This window comes from Rhincodon typus, chromosome 36, assembly GCF_021869965.1.
Source record: "Rhincodon typus isolate 14 chromosome 36, sRhiTyp1.1, whole genome shotgun sequence".
Taxonomy (NCBI): domain Eukaryota; kingdom Metazoa; phylum Chordata; class Chondrichthyes; order Orectolobiformes; family Rhincodontidae; genus Rhincodon; species Rhincodon typus.
Genome location: NC_063367.1, coordinates 8,062,910 through 8,085,383, shown reverse-complemented (window position 1 = coordinate 8,085,383; position 22,474 = coordinate 8,062,910). Strand labels below are relative to the sequence as shown.

The 22,474-nt window shown below is 40.2% G+C and overlaps 2 protein-coding genes across 2 annotated transcripts in view; one reads left to right on the top strand and one right to left on the bottom strand.

Annotated features, from left to right (window-relative positions):
* LOC109910698 (talin-2-like) overlaps positions 1–22,474 on the bottom strand; it is a 383,773-nt gene that overhangs the window by 353,686 nt on the left and 7,613 nt on the right. The gene's annotated exons all lie outside the window — the stretch shown is intronic.
* On the top strand, positions 940–15,644 carry LOC125487071 (intermembrane lipid transfer protein VPS13C-like). Its single transcript, XM_048617011.1, has 5 exons — positions 940–1,166; positions 5,861–5,904; positions 11,455–11,497; positions 14,570–14,665; positions 15,545–15,644. The coding sequence occupies exons 1-5, from the start codon at positions 1,067–1,069 to the stop codon at positions 15,571–15,573; spliced, it is 312 nt and encodes a 103-aa protein (XP_048472968.1). The 5' UTR covers positions 940–1,066; the 3' UTR covers positions 15,574–15,644.

The window sequence follows — 22,474 nt, the reverse complement described above, 5'->3', positions numbered from 1 at the left end:
TCACCATCAGCTTTTGAAGAGCAGCTAAGGATAGACAATAAATCTTGGTTTAGCCAGCAACGCCCGTACCCTGTAAATGAATAGAATAAATTCAAGACTCGATTGAAAAATTTGTAGTCAAAAGATGAATCAAGGGTTATGGAGGAAAGACAGGAGATTGGAGTTGAGGATTATCAGATTAGCCATGATCTCAATGAATGTGGACCAGACTTAATGTGCTGAATAAGCTACTTCTGCTCCTCTGTTTTATCATATTTTATAGCAAGAGTGAGCAGTGAGCACACTGTGCCAGTCTTGTATAGAGATATAACATATATATGGGAAGAGTGTGCAGTCGGTGCATTGCAGCACTTGGATGTACAGGGAGTGTGTGTGTACAAAGGGAGATTGTGCAGTCTGTATACTGCAGCACCAAAAACAGAAAGTGCTGGAAAAACTCAGCTGGTCTGGCAGCATCTGTGGAGAGAAATCAGAGTTAATATTTCAGGTCGGGTGACCCTTCCTCAGAAGTGTTAGTTTTTGTTTCTGATTTACAGCATCTGCAGTTCTTTAGGTTTTTATGTACACTGCAGCAATTGTGTAAACCCAAGAATACAGTGTATACATGAGAAATATGTGTACACAAGGAGGATAGTGTGCAATCTGTGCAATCTGATGAAGGGGGGTATGATGACAACATTTAAAGGGTATTTTGATGGGTATATGAATAGGAAGGGTTTAGAGGAATATGGGCGAAATGGGACCAGTTCAGATTGGGATATCTGGTTGGGGTGGACGAGTTGGATTGAAAGGTCTGTTTCTGTTCTGTATGACTGTGCAGAATGTTTGTTTAGACAGGAAGAGTGAGCAGCCTCCATCATGCCACAATAGTTGACAGAGGGTGTGTGTGTCTATATAGGGCACGTGTCAGGGATGCGTACTCTGTACTGACTGGGAGTGGAGCCTGTGCTTGTTGTTTGAAGCCCTCCGGTGCAGAGGGGGCGCTGTCGGTCAGTGTCTGGAGCCGGGGCAGTTAGTGTGAGAGTCTGGGCTGTTCACCACCTGACTGATAGAGACCAGGGGCGCCATGGTGTTTGAGGCGCTGGTGGCTGAGCTCCTCAACCGGGGCCTGGGGGATTATGTGGAGAATCTGGACAAGTCCCAGCTCAAACTGGGAATTTGGGGAGGTAAGGGGCCGGAGCCGATGGGGTGTTTTGCTGGTTTGTGTTCTTCCGTTTATTATTTAACCTCAGAAGCTGCTGAACTGGGGGTTTGTGCCTCCCCTTTTCTGCAGGTTTTTTTGTGTGTGGGTGTGTGGGTGGGGGGGGGGGAGGAGGGAGGAGGGAGGAGGTTTGTTAATATTTAACCTGGTTTCATTTCCGGTTCACAAAAACGATTATAGTGATAATATGACTTCCTTCAAAATCTTTGTCCCTATATTTGTATACCTCCACTACATCACCCCACTTCAAAATACTCTCCTGTATGCTCCGTAAGCCCTCATACCTTCCATATACACTCCCTCCCTCCCAATATACACCACCCACCCTCCCATTAACATCATTGTTCATTTACTTCCCCCCCCCATATACCCCTCATCAAAAATCTTTTCCCCATATACTCTACATTGTATACTGTCCCCATATACCACTGTTCTCCTGTATACCACCCTTCATTTACTTTGCTTATATACCCCTTGTCAAAAATCTTTTTCCCCCTTGTACACCACCTCATATACTACTGTTCCTCCTATATCTCCCCCATATACCTCTTGTCAAAAATTCTGTCTTCATATCCTCCACCTCATATACCCTCTCCATATACCACTTTTCCTCCAGGTCACAACTCTTCATTTACTTCCCTCCATATACCCCTCATTGAAATTATTCTCCTTATATATGCTATCTTGTCAACCCTCCCCATATACCCCTCATACCTGCTTCCTTTCATGTACTCTTTGTAAATCAAATTTTTGTATAACTCCTCTCTCATACCTCTTCTTGTAGCATCTCCTCCATAATGTCTGTCTGTCTGTCTTGTGCTGTCTCCCTCAAGTGCCTCCATTGTGTATTCTCTTCTCCCACCCCCTCCCATACATTTGTCTTCAGGTGAGGGGTACTTTGTTGTTGTGGTAATGTCCATATCTCTGGGCTGGCTGGCTGGTCTGGGTTAAGACCCATCTACAAAGTACTCTTTGACATGTTGCTCCTCCTGTCCAGGAACCACCTTGACATACAGCACAGAAACAGACCCTTCAGTCCAACCAGCTCATGCTGAACATTGATCCCAAACTAAACTTAGCCCACTCATCTACTCCTGGCCCATTTCACTCCAAACCTTTCCTATGCATGTTCTTAGCTAAATGTGTTTTAAACGTTGTAATTTGCCCACATCCACCACTTCTGTAGGAAGTTTATTCCACACGCAAGCCATCCTCTGTGTAAAAAGAAAATTGCCCCGCATGTTTTTTTAATCTCTCCTCTCTCCTTAAAAATATGCCACTGAGTCTTGAAATCTCCCATCCTAGGAAAAGACACCTACCATTAGCTCCAGCTATACCCCTCATTATTTTATAAACTTCTATAGGGTCACCTCTCAACTGTTATGCTCCAGTGAAAAAAGTCCCAGCCTTTTTTTTTTATAACTCAAACTTTCCATACCTCTTAGCATCCTGGTAAATCTCTTCTAAACCCTCTCTATCTTAATAATATCCTTCCTACAACTGGGAGACCAAAACTGGACACAATACTCCAGAAAAAGCCTCAACAACATCCTATCCAATCTCAACATGACTTCCCAACTTCTATACTTAAAGGACTGAGCAATGGAGGCAAGCATGTTAAATACCTTTTTAACCACTTTGTCTATATGTGACACAAACTTCAAAGTACTTGAACCCCCAGGTCCCTGTGTTCTACAACACTGCCCAAAGCCCTACCATTAATTGTATAAATTCTAGCCTGTTGTACCAAAATGCAATGCCTCACGTTTATCCAGGACATGTTGTCTCCTTCCAGGACCCACCTTGATGCCATGCTTTCTCCTCCCCTGGAGCCTACTTAAAGTGTTGTTCCCCATGCCCAGGAGTTGCCTTGATGTGTTAAGGTGCAGATCATCCACAATCTGTTCAGTTGTGGAGAATGTTTGAGGGGTTGAATGGAATATTCCAGTTCCTGATATTCCTCTGACTCAGGGTCAGGAAGTATTCAGATGGGGATGTTGGGATCAATTAGGTTTTTGACAGAATGGGTATCAAGTTCTAGGGGCATTGTGAATTTTGGCTTTTGTTAAAATCGGAGAGAAATTCTGAGAATAGTGAGGTTGGTTCTGGGAATTTTTGGGTCTTGTCAGTAAGGGGTGGGTCTATGGTCTGCTTCTTGAAAATATTGGATCAGAAAATCGTGGGTTAAGGTGGACATTGAGTTTCTTGAAAATGACAAAGTCCATCAGTCCATCGATTTAACCAATGCACTGTGATTAACAGATCATTCAACTCACTTAAAAATATGTAGTTTACCCAGTTTGCTTTAGGTATGAGGGTTTCTTGAGCTTCAAAAATTGTCAGGACATTTTTTAAACCTGAATTTTCCCCTAAAAATCATAAGTAGTGGCTTAAATCAATTCCATGTTGAACCTTTTGTCTTTTATCCATTAAAGGCATTTTGAATGACTTATTTAACAAACTGAGGACATGAAAGATTGGTATACAGCGTTCTCACTTGAAACAAAGACTAAGGGATTTATCATTTTAAGATGTCAAACTACGATTATAAAAGCCTGGCACAGGAATTAGGTTCACATGCATAGGGAGCAGAGTTCCTGATGAGATTCTGTTTCATATATTGTACCCAACACTTGAATGTAACTTCAAGGCACCTTTCCAATGCTTTATGAACCTGATATTTCTTATTGCTGCCTCTTTGATTTCCACGTAGCTAAATTGCGATTTAGTTCGTTCATGTGTTGCCTAATATTAACAGGCTGCAGATGAAGCTGCTTTATCATGGGGTTTCAGATTGGAGTGACGGGATCATATGAACTTACAACTGCTTGAGAGTCCAGTCATGAGATTTCACTACATTATTAAGTTGCTGTATTTTTTTCAACAGTTGTATTTTTACAGACTGGCCTTGTTTGGGTTGCTGACCCTCAGACTCTAGAACAGTGTGCACTGATATTTGTAGTAGGTTGCCCATACAGGAATGTATGGTAACTGCTGACTCATTTTTTAAAAACAAAAAAAAAAATGTCCAAGGGATGACTGTCCCTTATAGTCCATCCTTAATTGCCCTTGAACGTCATGTTGAGCCACCTTGATGTAGTCCATCTGGTGTAACAACACCCAGGATAATGTTAGGAAGGGAATCCTGGATTTGACTGTCGAGAAATAATGATTGTAGTTTCACATCAGGATGGTATGTGACTTGGAGGAGATCCTGCAGATGGGAGTGTTCCCATGCATCTGCTATCCTTGACATGCTATGTTAGTGTGTTTGGAAGTTGCCATTGAAGGAGCCTCAACAAGTTGCTTCATTCCAATTTTTAGATGGTACATACTACTGCTGCTGTGTGTCAGTTATGAGTGTGTGTTTGAGTAAAATAACATCAGATCATGGTTTACAGTGCTGTTGTGGTTCCTGCCCTCAAATGGCTCTGAGATGTGGACTGTACACTGCAGTCACCTCAATGCGCTGGAACAGTACGACCAACGCTGCCTGTGCAAGATCCTGCAAACCCACTAGGAAGACAAATGCACCAATACCAGCGTTCTTGACCAGCTCAACTTCCCTGGCATTGAGGCACTGACCAGCCTTGATCAGCTATGATGGGCTGGGCAGTGTGCATGACCACCACAAGACTGCCCAAGCAGGTGCTCTACTCCCAGCTCTGAAACAGCAGGCAAGTCCCAGGTGGACAGAGGAAGCACTTCAGTAGGACCCTAAAGGCCTCACTGGTGAAGTGAGGCATTCCCACAGACACTTGAAAATCACTGGCCCAAGATTCTCCAAAGTGGAGGAGGAGCATCCGGGAAGGCGTTGAGCACCTTGAGACTTGCTGTTGGGGGAAAAAGCAGAAAGCAGGCAAAAGTAGTGAATGGAGCACATTGCTGCACCAATGCCCCAACCACCCTTACCCACGACCACCTTCTGTCCCAAGTGTAACAGACCCTGCAGTAGCTGCATCGGTCTGTACAGCCACCTATGGACTCCCCTTGTGAGTGGAAGAGTCATCCCCGTCTGTGAGGGACCGCCGATGATGGTGATGTATGTTTCAAGTGGGTATCAGTCAGGTGGGTTGGTTTTCTGTGCATGGTGTTGAGCTTAAGTGTAGCTGGAGGTAGAATTGTCCAGGAAAGTGGAGGGTATTCCATCATGCTTCTAACTTGAGCCTTCTAGACAGTGAACAGGCTTTGGAGATTTGGAAGGTGAGTTATTTTGCGGGGTTCCCAGCCTTTGACTGCTCTTGTAGCCACAATATTTTTAGGGCTGGTTCAGCTCAATTTCTGATCAGTGATTACACTTGTTATTTACTTCAAATTGAAAGAAGGCAAGCCACTATTACGTAACTTAAATCTTGACTCTAAGAGCTGTCACTTGTGCAAGGTTGTGTGTTAAATTAGTATTTTTGGTTTCCTTTGAGAATTTTTGTTTTTCTACCTTTGCTTAACTGCTACATACTTCAATAATGTTCAACTTTTAGAAGACAATTTTATCATTACTTTGGCCACATTGGCTTTTTCTTTTATATTGTTTTTAAGTTTAATAAAACACACAAGTTAGCATGGGTATTTGGATAATTATAGGAAGTCAATTGATTTAAGATTTCTATCATGTAATTATAGTGTTTGTGAATTGTGCTAATGAATGTTATTTTGTTTTAGGAAATGTGGTCCTTGATAACTTGAAAATTAAAGAAAATGCTCTAGTGAGTAACTTTTATGCTTTAAATTTTTGCTTCTCTTAAGCAGTATATCTCAAAATAAAAATTATCTGATTCTGCACGTTAAGAGCAAAAGGGAGTGAGATTCCTTGGAGTGGGCAGCCTTGTACTTATTCTTTATCCTGCTTTATCCCTGGGATCATTCTTATGATTTTTTTTTCTCCCTGTAATCTTTACAATGTCTCTTAAAGTGCAGTATCCAGAACTGGATGCAGTGTTCCAGTTGAGGCTGAGCCAATGTTCTATACATACGTTCTTATTTTAATATGTCATATTGCTATTGATCAAGCCCGTGATACAATGTGCTTAATTAATGATGCTTTCAATTTGCCCGACTACCTTTGATGATTTAAGCACATATGTGTCTAGGCCCCCCTGCTCCTGTTCTTGCTTTAGAGCTGTACCCGTTATTTTATCTGTCTTACTACATTCATCCTACCAATATGGAACATTTCACATTTGTCTGCATGAACTTCCATCTGCAACTTCTGCCCATTTGACCAACCTGTGGTCTTTTAAAGTTCTAGACCATTGTCTTCACAATTCGCATTGCTTCCAAGTTTCATGCTACCCACACATTTTGAAATTGTATCCTGTATGCCAAGGTCTAAGTTATTAATATATATTGGGAAGAACCTAGCTTCCAAAGCTGACTGTTAGGAAATTCCACTACAACCTTCCTCCAGATCAATAACCATTGATTCACTCCCTACTCATTGTTTCCTGTCACTGGGTCAATTTCATATCCATGTTGCCACTGTCCCTTTTATTCCATAACCTTTAATTTTTCTCACTGATCTCTCATGGCACCTTATCAAATATCTTTTGAAAGTCTGTATTCACCATGTCAACAGCCTGATGTACATCCACCTTTTCAACTCATTTATCTAAACAATAATTCAAGCTAGTTAAACATGACTTGCCGTTAATTCTGGCTTAACTTAGTTGTTCATATTTGCTCAAGTAAGAATTAGTTTTTCTCTCAATTTATCGTTTCTGAAAGCTTCGTCACCACAAGGTAGATTAACTAGTCTTTACCTTGTCAATTTCAAATCCTACTAGTGTCTGAGATATTACTTCTTTCACCATGACCTAGGTGGCATTTCATGATCAAGACAGATGCAAAGTATTCATTTAACACCTCAGCTGTGTCCACAGCCTCGTAGTGAAAATCCCCCTTTTGGCCCGAATCTAAACCACTCCTTTTACCATTCTTTTTCCTGATTCATAGTTTTAGAGAAGACTTTCAATGTCCTTTTATATTAGCTGTGTTTTTTTAATTTAAATGCTCTGTCTTTGCTTCTCTTGTATGCTTTCTAAAATTCCCCTCTGTACCATCTGGTTCACTGTTGTATTGTCTACCTGACGTTAGGCATAAACAGCCTATTTCTTCTTCTTGATATTAATGTCTTTTGTCATCCTGGAAGCTGTGTATTTGTTTGCCCTGCCTTTCTACTTCATGGGAATATAACTTGTAGAGTAATAGAATCATACCGCACGGAAACCCTTCGGCTTATCTTGTCCATGTTGACCAAGTTTCCCGAACTGAACTAGCCCCATTTGTCTGCATTTGGTCCATATCCCTCTAAACCATTCCTATTCATATACCTGTCCAAATGCCTGTTAAATCTTGTAATAGTAACTGCATCTACCACATGCACTAATTAGCTCATTTCATAGCCGAACCTCTGTGCGTGGAAAAAGTTGCCCCTCAGGTCCCTTCTCCTCACACCTTCCAATTATGCCCTCTAGTTTTGAATTCCCCTACCCTGGGGAAAAGACCTTTGCTATTCACTTTATTAGTGCCCCTCCTGATTTTATAAACCTCTAAGGTCACCCCTGAATCCTCTATGCTCCAGTGGGGAAAAAGTCCAGCCTATTCACCCTTTCCTCATAACTCAAACCCTCCAGTCCCGATAACATCTTTGTAAATCTTTTCCACGTTCTCCAATTTAATAGTAGCCTTCCTATAGCAAGGCGACCAGAACTGTACACAGTATTCCAAAAAATGGCATCACTAACCTCTTGCACAACTGCACCGTTACATAGAATCCCTACAGTGTGGAAACAGGCCAAACAACCCAACAAATCCACACCGCCCCTCCAAACAGCATCCCACCCAGATCCATTCCCCTACCCTTCCCCTGTAACCCAGCATTTCCCATGTTTAATCCACCTAACTTATATACCCCTGGACAGTATGGGTAATTTAGCATTGCCAATCCACTTAACTTGCACATCGTTTGACTGTGGGAGGAAACCGGAGCACCTGGAGGAAACCCATGCAGACACGGACAGAATGTGCAAACTCCACACAGACAGTTGCCTGAGGGTGGAATCGAACCTGGGAACTTGGTGCTGTAAGTCTGCAGTGCTAACGACTGAGCCACCGTACACCCGTCCCAACTCCTTTATTCAATGGTCTGAGCAATGAAGGTAGGGCTGCCTTAACCACCCTGTCTAACTGTGATGCAACTCTCAATGAACTATGTACCTGAACCCTCATGTCTCTGTTTGACAACGCTGCCCACGGCTCTACCATTGTTTGTCTTACCAAAATACAACACCTTGCATTTATCCAAAAAAAACTCCATTTGCCATTCCTTGGCCATTGGCCCAATTGATCGAAATCCCTTTATAATCTTAGATAACCTTCTTCACTGTTGACTATACCACCAATTTTGGTGTCATTCACAAACTTACTAACCCTGCCTCTGAAATTCTCATATTGTTTGTATAAATTGCTAACAGTAGTGGACCCAGCAATGATCCCTGCGGAACACGGCTGCACACAGGCCTCCAGTCCGAAAAACAATCCTCCTCCATCAGTCTCTGTCTCCTACCATCAAGTCTATTTTGTATACAATTGGCCAGTTTGCCCTGAATCCTATGTGATCTAAGTTTACTAACTAGTCTACCATGCAGAACCTTGTCAAAGGCCTTGCTAAAGTCCAAGTAGACAACGATCTTCCATGCACAAAGCCACGCTGACGATCCCTAATCAGTCATTGCCTCTTCAAATATATGTAAGTCCAGTCTTTGGAATCCCCGCCAACAACTTAGCCACCACCAACGTCAGACTCACTGGTCTGTAGTTCCCAGGCTTCACCGTGCAGCCTTTCTTAAATAAAGACACAATGTTAGCCACCCTCCTGTCTTTGGGCACCTCATCTGTGGCTTCCTTGTTTTTCTGTACACTAAATGCTGAAGAAAAATATTCGAATAGCAGTTTTCTCCTGTAGTTCCACACATAGATGACCTCATTGATCTTTAAAGGGCCCTATTCGCTCCCTCTTTGCTTTTGTCTGTGCCTTACAGAGAGTTCTTTGTTCAGAAATAGTTTTGTCTGGTAGCCGTTGATTCCACCTCATGGTGGCTAGCTTTCACTAAACAAATCTGTCAACCTCAGTTTGAATCTACTCCATAATGGAGCATCCTCAACTCCCTGAGATAGTGGATTGACAACCAATTGAGTGAAGAAAAATCTTCTCATCTTAGTCCTAAAGAGCCTATCCCTTATTATGAGACTGTTTTTCTTGGTTCCAGACCCCTCAAACATGGGAAACATTCTTCCAGTATCTACCCTGGCAATTCCTGTAAGAATTTTGAGAGTCGAGTCCATTTCATCTTTTCTAATAAGACAGACCCTCCACCCTAGGAATTAGTTTGGTGACCTTCACTAAATTCCCTGTATGCAGTTCTGTTCTTCATTTGATAATAAGATCAAAACTTCACATAGTACTCTAGCTGTGGTCTCACCAAGGCTCTATGAAATCTCAGTAAGTTGCCTTTATTCCTATACTCACATCCTTTTGTAATAAGGGCCAACATACCATTTGTCTTAATTGCTTGCTGTAGAAGTTCTCCTTGAACTCTCTCTTTATCCTCCTTTCAACCCCACTTCCACCAAATTTTGTCATCCAGTATCCACATCTAAATAATTAACATAGATTGTAAATAACTGGGCATTGATCCTTGTGATATTCGATTAGTTACAGCCTGCCAACCTGAAAATGACCCATTTATTCCAACTGTTTTCTGTCCGTTAAGCAGTTTTCAGTCCACACCAATATATTCCCACCAATCCTAACATTCTAATTTTCTTCATTCAGCTTTTGTGTTGGACCTGTTCAAAACTTTTGGAAATGAAATATATCACATTCAACTATTCCCTCTTGTCTATTCTGTTTGTTATGTTCTCCAGAAAGACTGCAACTGGGTTGTTAAACATGATTTCCCTTGTATAAAGCTATGTTGAATGTACCTAGTTCTTTTATTTTCTAGGTTGGCCTGTTAGCGCACCTTTATCATAGAATCTAGCAGGGCCTGACCTTTTTTCTACTTTGTCCATTAATGTCTCCAGTACTTTTTTAAAATTAGGATTAATATCTTGCAGTTACTTGTTTTCATTAGGCCCACAGATTCTCCATTATATCTGGGAGGTTGTTCAGTGTTTTCCCCTGTGAAGATAACCATGAAGTATTTTAGTGTTTCTGCCATTTCATTATTTTCCATTGTAAATCTGCTTGTACATACACCAACATTTATTTAACTTACCTTATTCACTTCTGGAAACCTCTGCAGTCTATTATTTATGTTTCTTGCAAATTAGCTTTTATACTATTTTCCCTTTCTTAATCCTTTGCTTGGTCCACCTTTGTAGAATTTAAAATGGTCCTAACCATCAGGCATGTATTTTTGGGCAATGTGGCAGGCCTGTTCCTTTAACTTAATAGAGTTCTTAATTTTTTTTTGTTAACCACAGTTTAAACTTAAAAACAAGACAAGTAGTGTGTAAACTATGTTTTAGTTCTTTAGGTATTAGGCGTTGCCTGTCTACCTCAATACCTTGTTAGCTTCCCAATCCACCATAGCCAATTTCATCCTTGTGCCTTCATACTTTCCTTTGTTTAGATTTAAGACCTTAGTTGCTGATCAAACAACATTGCTTTCAAATTTAATGTAAAATTCTGTCGTAATAAGGTCACTATGGGGTGGGTGATGACACATTTGAGGTCTGTGGTAGGAAGAACACAAGATTAGTTTGCAAAATCTGAGGTTTTGTTTAGACCTTTCTAAAAAGGAATGAGACTGCATGTGAGAGGACTGTTTACTTAGGCACCCGGTGGTGGTGAGCAATTTATTGAGAATGAAAATAGTAACATGCATAATATCAATAAATATATCTGAATATATTGAAAATCCACCTATAGGAGAATAATCACAGTATTTGAAAGTTTACTTTTTATGCTCAGTAAACAATTCGGATCTTAAAGCTGCTCTCAGTTATATTTTTACTGTTGTCTGATAAGTTTGCCTATGCAAACTTCCAATATAAATGTGGATTTCTATTTGAGGACAGAAGTTACGCTATGTTGTGCCAATTTCTGAATTACTCTACTTATCTTAGTTTTTGTGTTTGGTTATATTCTGGTAGGAAATTTGCACAAATATCATGTGCATTTGTTTACGTTCTCTATTTTGCTAAAATTATTTCATTTATTTCTTATTTCTTATGTTCTTCTTTGCAAACAGAATGATTTGGATGTCCCTTTCAAAGTCAAGGCTGGACAAATAGGTATGTTATTTGTTTTTGCCAGTTACTGGTCTGCAGAGTTTTGCTTTGCTCTTCAGCCCAGTTTTGGCTAGGTAACCACGGAGTTTGCAACTTTGTCAAAGCTTCAGTTAATAATGATCTTACCTTAGGAAAGTGTGAATAAATGAACTGTTACTATTTAAAGAACTTGCACACAGTTTAGGTATTATTTGCTGTTGGCAGCTAGAAACACTATACAGTGTTAATATCTGTGTAGTTTGCAATTTTATCAATAAAATACTACTCATTTGCAATTAACAAAATTGAGTAGTACTGTCTGGAGCCTTTTGATTAGTACTTCATGGGAATAAGGATGTTGATGTTTTCTCTAAGAAAAATAGGAAAGGTTCTACATACATACTATGGAACCAGCATCATTTGCCATAACTCTTGTGAAATAATTAGTTTATAGCTCAGTGTCAGCCTGAAATGGTAATCCATCAGTTAGAGAAAAAACTTGGCATTGTCAAAGGAAAATTAGATAGCTATCAAAAATTCCCTCCTTTCTAATACGAGAGAGGGAAATGTAACCTTGTGTTTAGTAAACATTCATTGCTTGATCATCATAAAGGTAGAAGATTGCTTATTAGCCTTTCTTATTTGTAAAATACTACTGAACAGTAAATTTGTTCCATACCAAATGATGACAGTTAGTAATTCATTGCTGGAAATGCTGTTGTATGTACTAAAGATATGAATTCTTTTTGATAGATGTAATATATTTATGTAGTTATAGGTCAGCTTAAGAAGAAAATTAATACAATGGTAATTTGTAAATTTAATCACTATGAATTGCCATATACAGTGACAAGTCTAAGATGTACACTACTCCAGTCCTTTTGAGAGCAGATTGTTTGAATTGTTCCTTGCTCCTCTCTTACTTTTCCCTCGTTGCCATGCCATCAATTGTTCTCAGCCAAATAGTGAGACTTTGATCTGAATATGGATTTTTTTTTTTTTACTCTCCGCATGCTTTTCAATATTTTCTTAAGGAAAGAAACTGCAATTTAAGGCCGACCTCAGTTGGACAGTTTGGGATTTTAGAGTTACCTTTTCTTCCCTTCCCATTTTGGTTTGCCTTCCACCTCTGGTGGGGTGTATAATGGTGTCACTAAAGTCTGTCTGCAATCCCTACATCATCGGCAGCTCACAGCCACATCAACAGCACTTCATCCATGTCACAACCTGCGAAGGACTGAAGGCACTGTCGGGGGAACAACCTCGCTTCCAAGCTTCTCTCTGGTTTATACACTGTCCTAACAGGAAATCTGTTCCGGTTTCTTTGCTTCCTCTGGATAATCATCGGGGAACAATCCGGCGAACAATATCGCAGGAATTCTATCACCACAAGAACTTCAGGCAGTTCAAGAAACGTACCAGCTTCAGCATTTTATCAGGGCAGATAGATTTAGATGATAAAGGGGGTGTTACCAGTGTTTGTATCTAGACAAAAGTAACAAAAAGTTACCTGTGCGGTGTGCAGTTAAATTCCAGTCCACTCTCCGATATTGGTGCTGAGTGTTCTTCAGCTCCTGAAGGATGTTGACCTGCATTGATAGTGCCAACATGGTCCCCCATCACATCAGCCCAGTTACTGTCTTTGAGACTGCTACACTGATCTCCACACCCCCCTTTCCCCAATTGAGTCCAGCAAGTGTTGAGCTGTATGCTACCAAGCTACATTTAATCTAACTTTAGGTATGAGAAATTTGTGACATTTTGCTGATCTAATTTCCTTGCTGGAATTTTGCAGAACTAGACTTTTTAGTGTGCTCTAGAATGTTGCTACTGCATGCCACTTCATACCAGTTCAAGCTCGTGGAAATAGAACTTGGACTTTGAAAAACCTTTTGAAATTTTAATTCATTCATTTGGGGAGAGGTGTAACTATCACCTACAAGAGGTCAAAAGTGTAGCCTTGTGGCAATGAGCAGCTAAAATTGCTTTTGATAGAGGTAATTTGCATTCCTTTTTGGGAAACATGTGATATGGTATTCCAATTCAGACAGTCAGTTAAACTGCAGAGGAAGTGGGTAGTATCCCAAAACACAACGGTTTTGAGGTGAGTAGACCACGTGGTGAAACGGTGTCACTGTTCCGGACATAAGGGCACAGATCTAATCCCATTCCTGGAAGAGCAAGAACTTGTTGCCATGACTTATTGAACAGGCATGTTATTATGAATGAATACCTTTTAATTGATGAAAAGGTTAACATTTTCACGTCATCACTAACATCGACATCAACATTAACTATATGGACATGCCTGATAAAGCCTCATGCATGTTTTTAGAGGACTTTGCAAGTTTGCATTCAGTTAATAAATGTGCAAAGAGTTTATTGTATTGGAATGTAAAGAGGGATCTGTGACGTCAAAGCCATTTGTGAAGGAGTTGACCAACCAAACATGTTTTAAAAACTGCTTCTCCAATTCATTCTGAACTTGGAGATTCACTTTCAAGAGAAGGTATTTATAGGTGGAAAAGCAGAACCAGTTCCTGATTTGAAGGGGTGTATTTTTTTTGAAAGGCAAACAATGTCAGTTTGTGATATCAAAGAAATAGTAAATAAAAGGGTGAATGACACCAGCTGATTTTACTTTATTTGGATTTTACTTGACTTGGAAAATCAAGTGAATTTAAATATTAACCTATTTCTCTTTTCAACTCCTCCCACTTCATCTCCACTGATAGATGTTTAAAAAGTATTGCTTAGATTATGTTGCAGGGTCAATGAATAGTATATGGTCTGCCTTTTGAGTGAGGTGCTCAGACATAGCTGAATTCTGTAGTTCCATCACTTGAAAAAACATGCTCAAGTTTGTGGATTTTGACAGTAAAGCATGAAGTTTTTCCAGGTCATCATGTTAATATTTTGGTTTTTTTTTTCTCATGGTTTCCTCCGTTTGATTTAGACAAATAGGAGAGAATTAATTGCCTTTGATTTAGCCTCTCTAAAGTCTCATGGTGTTTTTTAAAAAGTGTACAAATGAGCCAGTGTTATTAGTGTGTCATATTTTGTGCTGGGTTGTGTAACTGTCCTTTTCATTTATAGACAAGCTCACTTTGAAGATCCCTTGGAAGAATCTGTATAGTGAAGCCGTGGTTGCCAGTCTGGATGGTTTGAACCTTCTGGTTGTTCCGGAAGGAAGTAAGTCTGATTCTGCTAATCTTCACGTTAGTTTGTAATATTGACCGGTCAATTAGTTGAATTTGATCATCATTTGAAATTGACTATGTTTTGATGTAAGAAAAACCCTAGGGCTTTCAAAATACATGTTAGGTATGTTAATACAAATTGTAGAGACATTAATACAAGTTATTACACAGTGATGGGTAAAGTGATTTTTGTACATAGGAACAGGAGGAGGCCTTTCAACCCCTCGAGCCTGTTCAGCCATTCATTGAGGTCATGGCTGATCTGTGGCCTAACCCCACATATCTGCATTGGGTATTCTTCCTTAATAACAATTTGTCTATCTCGGATGTAAATTTATAAATTGAATTCGCTTCGACTGCAGTTTGAAGAAGTGTTCCAAACCTACGCTACTCTCTGCGTGGATAAGTGCTTTCCAACATGTCTCCTGAATAGCCTAGGCCTAATTCTTAGACTATGCCCACTGGTTCTAGAATCTTAAACTATTATCATTGGTTGCTGTTTATCTACCCTGTCTTTCCCTGTTAATATCTTGAAGACCTCTATTAGAACTCCCTTTAACCTTCTAAATTCTAAAGGATAAAGGCCTAACTTGTCTAATTGCTCCTCAAACTTAACCCCTGAAGTACAGGTATGGTCTTTGTAAACCTGAGTTGAATTCTCTCTCAGACCAAAACATCCTTCCTAAAGGGGTGGTGCCCAGATTCCCTCACTCTGCCTGAAGCCTGGTCTCGATTTGAATGATTTTTGAGTCACTTAACCCTTCAGCCCAGCCACTATGACATTTTTGTATGTAGTAAACAAAAGTGTTGAAAGAAAATGTTGTTTTTTTTTTTTGAAAAAAAGATTGCCTCAATGCTTTATTTTCCCCAGGTCACTCCCAGCAGTTTCCTGGACATTAATCTTCAATTTCTGAAGACTCCAGGATAATCATTATGAGTAGGGAAGTTTACTTAAGATCAAAGGAATGAAGTACGCAAAGATAACTTGATATCACTATCTGAGATTCTTGAACCATTTGTGTACAGATCGCGGTACCAGCTGTGTTCAAGTAGCTTGAAATAAAACTTGTTTTGAAGTAGCTAATGTTTCAGAACAGCACCATGTTTGTTATGAATTGAAAATCAAAAGATGGACAGTGAATATCTGAGTGGACTTGTTTTTCTTTAACCAGATATAAGCCATAAGCAGTTTGCTGGCCATGCCCTATGAGAATTAAACGTTGCACCTACTGTGTTGGGAGAGTTTGGGTCACTTTCTGACTTTATAAGGCAATGTAAGAACACAGATACCAGAGAAAGAATTAGTTTTTCTTCAGAAATGTGTTCCTGTCCTCCTGACTGGGTGTTCTAGAGCTGGGGCGGGGGGGTCACAATTTCAGGAATTGGGGAAAAGTCATTGAAGACTGAAATGAAGAGGAATTTCTTCCCTGGGAACGTAGTGAATCTTTAGAATTCTTGACCACAGAGACTCCAGGAATCTCAGTCATTGAGTATGCTCAAGACAGACTGATGGATTTCTAGATATTAAAGATATCAATGGATATGAGGATAGTGTGGGAAGGTGCCATTTAATTGAATGAGGCAGAATTGTGGGCTGAATGGCTTCCTTCTCCTCCTGTGTTCCAAAGCTTAGGCAGTACAAAACTGCTGAAAGCTCCTAACCCAGCAATGAAGCTAAGTGAACAAAAGACCTACTCTTGTTTAAATAAAACAACCCATCAAAATGGGATCAGTGTATAGAATAAATCAAGTGGCTGTGATGCTACCTGCTGTCCTGGTCATTTCTCTTTATTAGAGGCTCACTTTCTGGCTTCAATTAGTGTTAACCTGTCATTTTATCAGAGATTCAATGCAAGATGAAAAGAAGGAGGCACTAAAGATGTGAGCAGTAGTCAGACAAGAGTGAAAGGCAAAAGGATGAGGAGAGTGCTTGAATTGCCTTGAGGATGCTGGGAGGGTCTGTGAGATGCTGAGATTGAGCCTGGAACAGAAGTATGTGTGTGTGTGCATGCTGTTCTGTTATACACACCAGTCCTTGTTTTCTCGCCCCAGAAAGTGCCAGCTTGAGGAAAGGGGACACAAGGCCGATTGATTTTTAGGGAAGGCTTTAGGTTAGAATGCCAGTGCAAAATTCTAGACATTGCATTTCTGGGGAATGTGGAGTGGGTTTCAAGTTAATCAGTTGCTAGTGAAGTCAGTAGAAAGCCAGTTTATAAATTCAGATGCTGGTCAGTTGGAGGAATGAAAAAGGGACTTTGCAGGAAGTTTGTCGGTAATATTAATTGAAGACGGGAATACGATTGACTTTGCATAATGTTCAGAATATCAAAATTGAATTGATTCTACTTCGTCAATTGTTTGTAGTTTGTGGCTTTGTGTTTTTGAAAAGTATTTTGACCCTTTACTTGGGAAAAAGACTTCACTTTGATAAATGTTTGATCTTGGCATGACTGTTGAGAGGCTCAGATGGATGGTTAGTTCAAATTAGACATTTTGTTGGGGTTGTTTATCTGTTTTAAGATTCTTGGTGTCCTTTTTGATTGTATTTTGATTACTTTGAGTGAGAGTAGATGGAGCATGCTTCAAACAATGAGTCTTTCATGAAAGTCCCTTTAAGTTTGAGCCTGTATTTTTGTTGGCTCCAGAAAGAGGAAGAATTTTGTCACTGCAATGTGATTGGATAATATTCTTAGTGGCTGACTTTGCTGAAGTCAAACGGGATGAGTCTGCTATCATTTTTAGTATAGAACAGCTCTCTTTTTTAAATTCACGCGCGGAATGTGTGTTGCTGGTTGGCCAGTATTTATTGCCTCTTCCTACTTGTCTATGAGCAGGTGGTGGTGAGCTTCCTTTTGAACTACTGCAGTCCACATGTTGTATTTTGACCCACAATGTCCTTGGGGAGAGAATTCCAGGATTTGACTCTGACAGTAAAAGAACGGCAATATATTTCCAAGTCAGGATGATGAGTAGCTTGGGCAACTTGCAGGTGGTGGTGTACTCAAGTATCTGCTGCCCTTGTCCTTCTAGATAGAAATGGTCATGGGTTTGGAAGGTGTTGTCTCTAAGGATCTTCAGTGAATTTCTGCAGTGCACACTGCTGCTATTGAGTGCTGGCAGTGGTGGGAGTGGATGTTTTGGATATGGTGCCAATCAAGCAGACTGCTTTGTCCTAGATGGTGTCAAGCTTCTTGAGTCTTGTTGGAACTGCGTCCATCCTGGCAAGTGGGAAGTATTTTTTCACACTCATGACTTGTGCCTTGTAGATGGTGGACAGGCTTTGGGGAGTCATGACATGCAGTGTTCCTAACCTTTGATCTGGTTCTGTGTACCATTGTTTATGTGGTGGGTCCTGTTGAGTTTCTGGTCAATGGTAACCCCACAGATGTTGACAGTGGTGAATTCGGTGATGATAATACCATTGAATATCAGGGGGCGGTTGTTAGAAATTTCTTATTGGAGATGGCTGTATTGCTTGGCGTTTGTGTGGTGCGAATGTTACTTGCCACTTGTCAGCCCAAACCTGAGTATTGTCCAATTCTTGTTGCATTTGAACGTGGATTGCTTCAGTACCTAAGAGGTTCTGAATGGTGTTGAACATTGTGCAGTCACTAGTGAACGTCCACACTTCTGTCCTTGTGACGGAGGGAAGGTTTTGATGAAAAAGCTGAGGATGATTAAGCCTAGGACTCTACCCCATGAACCTCCTGCAGAGATGACTAACTTCCAATAACCAAACCATCTTTCTTTCTTTGTGATTCTTATATGTTTTACATAATCTTAATAGATTTAAAAAAAAAAGATTTTGTTCATTATTTTATCTCCTTTTTCCCTGGTTTTCATCTCTCATCCATTTACAATGTAGTTGCCTACAGATACAAGTTGTTCTGCTTAAGTGGTTTGTCATTGTCGATGCTCCATTTGGGCCTCCTCCAACCTGACCCTTTCAAGATAATTTTCTGTTTCAAAATAATTCTGCATTGGATGGGGACCAGTTATTGGAAATATAATCAGGTCAATCTTTGCTTCTTTTTCAAAGAGAAATTAAAGGTTGCCAAACAAACACTTTTGTTCAAGCCCTCCATATTTGAAGATATATTTCCCACTGGTCCTTGCTACGCAAGGTACTTTGGTGTTGCCTGCTGTATTTAAAAGGATGATGTAGTCTCTGCATCTAAACTGGTAGAAAGATGCTTTTTCATTTCCTGACATCTGTGATAGGCACCACAGACTCGTGCAGATCCTAGCAACGCTTGTTCATCATTGGGCCAAGTCTTGCAAGTGCCATGGCCTGCTGAATTCAGTTGTAATGTGAAATGTCCCTATGGACAGAATGCAAAGAAACATCATGTTGTCTTTTCCGAGTCCCTCCCAAAAGTTTAACGTAAAAATCAATTCTAAATCAGTCTGTTTCAGAGCATGTCTGAACACTGAAAACAACAAATGCTGGAGATCATAGCATGTCAGACAGCATCCATGGTGAGAGAGAGAGCAAGCTAATGTTGAATCTAGATGACTCTTCTTCTGAGCTCATCTAGAGTCCTCTAGACTCAACGTTAGCTTGCTCTCTCTCCATGGATGCTGCTTGACCTGCTGTGATCTCCAGCATTTGTTGTTTTCAGTACAGATTTCAGCATCCACAATAATTTGCTCCTACATTATGCTCTGACATACGCCTGGGTCTTCACATAGCAAGAATCTTTCTTAATGGAGTTCAATAGGCCTTGAGCAAAAGTATTTGTTCAGTAACCTTTAATGTTTCCTTGATTTTGGACTTCTGACCTACAGGGGTTACTATGCCTGCACCACTAGACCACCCATATCTAATGTGTAAACTAGCTAATATACCCTATTCTGTCTCCTTTAAAGATTTTCTTTAAATGCTTCATGCCCACCGAAGTCATGCTTGTAGTTGACGAATTTCTTGATTTTAAGTAGTGTGCTACAAGGTTTCTGATTACAGGCTCTGGCTCCAAGCTTCTATCTGGTAGGAAAACCTTTCATGTCAGTGTGCAGGAATGGGTGCCCAGACTGCTCTCTAGAGTTTATCTTGCGTAGCATATTGCAGTGAAAACTTTGTCCTAAGCCTCAAAGTACAATTGTACATTTATAACAGTCCAGACTACTTTGAATGACACCTTAGATCAACTTTGAGTGAATTTGTTTATATTCTGCACACCTTTTTCGAACTGAAAAGGTAGAAAGTTAACCTCATTTGCCCCTTTGCCAAAGCTTAATTATAACCATCTGTTCGGAAGATTTTTGTTTTGAAACTGTCCAAACATCATAATGGCAAGTGATTATAAAGCTGCCATCAAATTTCACACTTAGGATGGCTGAAAAGAAGAAATAAAAGCTGAGCAGTGACTGTCATTTAAAACCTGAGATAGCATAAAAATTTTGAAATTAATATTTGTTACAGTATCAGTTCAAAGTACAGCCTGACACTTACACCTGATGGCAGGGGTAAAGAGGGAGAGAGTGGTGATGGCCTTGATAACTTAAACCCACGTTTTCGGCAATTAGCTGTGAGCAGTACAGTTTTGCAGTTGACTTGTGAAGAGGAGGAAAGATAGTCTGAAGATCCCTAGCTACTCTTGTAAAGCACGATACCTGCAGCTTCCAACATTGGGGTTGTATCTGGATTTTACTGTCCCGTGGTCGAGATCTTTGAATTGTTGGGCCAGAATCTATGAGCAAACCTGATAGCCTACTTGTTTCTGATTTGAATGTTGATGATGTTTGATTTAACAACCATTGTCTTTGTTCACTACGCCCCTCATTTTGCATAAGCACTTAGCCAATATCCATTGCAGGTCCAATCGTATAGGTGAACTGGGCTGTCGGGGTAGGGTGCCAGGCTTTAAGGGGCACCAAATCTGCCCTTTCAAATGCCAAGTAAACAAAGGTCAAACTTCATTTTGGACTTGTATAGGAACAGGTGTAGGTCATTCAGCCCCTTGAACCTATTCCACCATTTACTGAGATTATGGCCTAATTGCAAATACTTGCTTTTGGCCCATAACCCTTCTTTACTTTTGTTAAGCAAAGATATAAAATTTAACAACTGATCCAGCGTCTCCTGCTGTTTGTGGAAGAGAGTTCCAAACATCTACCATGCTTTGTGTGTAGAAGTACTTCCTAATATCTCTTCTGAACTGTCTGGTCCTAATTTTTAGACTATACCCCCTAGTTCAAGAATTGCCAACCAGTGGAAATAGTTGACCTTTACCTGCTCTGCTTTTTTTTCTCTTAATACCTTGAAGACTTCAATCAGATCAGCCGTTAACCTTCTAAATTCTACAGAAAACAGACCTAATTTGTATTATCTCTTCTCATAACTTAACCCCTGAAGTCCAAACATCATTCCTGTTCACCTACACTGTATTCCGTCCAAGTACAATATATCCTTCCTAAGGTGTGTTACACAGATTTACTCAGTACTCCAAGTGGGGTTTAACCAGGCTTTTGTACAACTGCAGCATGATGTGTGGATGCTTGCACTCCAGTCATCTAGGTATAAAGGCCAGCATTCCATTAGCTTTCCTGATTATTTGCTGCCTCTGTGACATTTTAAAGATCTGTGCACCTGTGTACCCAAGTCTCTTTGAATATCCACTGTATGTAACTTCATACCATTTAGAAAGTCCCTTGATCAGTCCTTTTTTAGTCCAAAATTGATGATCTTACACTTGCTTAAATTGAGTACCATAATTTTGCCCATTCACTTAGTCTGTCAACATCCTTTTGTAATTTTATGCTATCATCTGTACTGTCTACAATGCTGCCTAACTGTGTCACCAGCAAATTTGGAAATCTGATTATCTATTCCATTGTCCAAGTTGTTAATAAATAATGTGAATAATTGAGGCTGTATACACAGATCCTTCTGGAACATCAATTTGACTACTTCCCCATTATCCCTACATTCTGTTGTCTGCCGCTCGACCAATTTCAGTAATGTGTCAGTAATTTACCCTCGATTCTGTGGACTTCTTTCTTTAGTTAAGTGGGGTGGGGAAATGGTGGTGCTCTGAAGTCATAGACCCTGGGAATCAAAAGCCTTTGGACCAGTCCTGCTGATGCCTATCACATGAAATAGAGTAATCAACTGTAATTGTTAACCCCAACTAATTTACTTGAACTGGTGTCTTCAGCAGAATGGTGCCCTTGATGTAGGCTGTTTTGAAAACCAGTCCCCGAACTGGCACCTCAGTCTTGGTATTCAAATATCCTTTGAATGCAGTACCTTTTTAAGGTTTCATCCAAGTTTATGGTATTGGTTTCAGCCGGCAGGATTCAGAATTGCAAAATTCAGTAATCGTCAATTGTTTTGTGAAACAGTTTTCAGTTGTATTCAGTTTCTGCTGAAGGCTGCCTTTCAGTTTCACTTTGTGTGAGGTTTCAATTCCTATCTTTATTTATATTCACAGGAGTTGAAACTGAAGCCATATTTTTGTTGAGCCCTCTGATCTTTGTATTATTGAACACTCAGCTACGTCTAATTGAAGGCTAGATGGTTGCTGTTTTTTTTACTAATTGTTATCAGCATTTGAGGTAACTATTGTCAAAACATTGGCTATAGCATGTTGAGGTTAACACCTATCGGTAGTTTCTACACAACATGGACTGCAGCAGCTCAAGAAGGTGGCTCACCACCACCTGTCAGAGGCCAATTTGTGATGGGCAATAAATGCTGCCCTTGCCATGATGCCAAGAACCCCAGAATCTAATAAAAAAAATCTATTCTGCATTTTGTGCTGACAGGCTCTGAGCTGTGTAGTTAGTTGCTAGATGTGCA

Bases quoted from the DNA above. Each gene is read 5' to 3' on its own strand.
- LOC125487071 (XM_048617011.1), top strand. From the start codon at position 1,067: ATGGTGTTTGAGGCGCTGGTGGCTGAGCTCCTCAACCGGGGCCTGGGG. The intron at 5,905-11,454 runs GTGAGTAACTTT...CTTTGCAAACAG, and splicing joins AAATTAAAGAAAATGCTCTA to AATGATTTGGATGTCCCTTT. The intron at 11,498-14,569 runs GTATGTTATTTG...TTTCATTTATAG, and splicing joins AGTCAAGGCTGGACAAATAG to ACAAGCTCACTTTGAAGATC.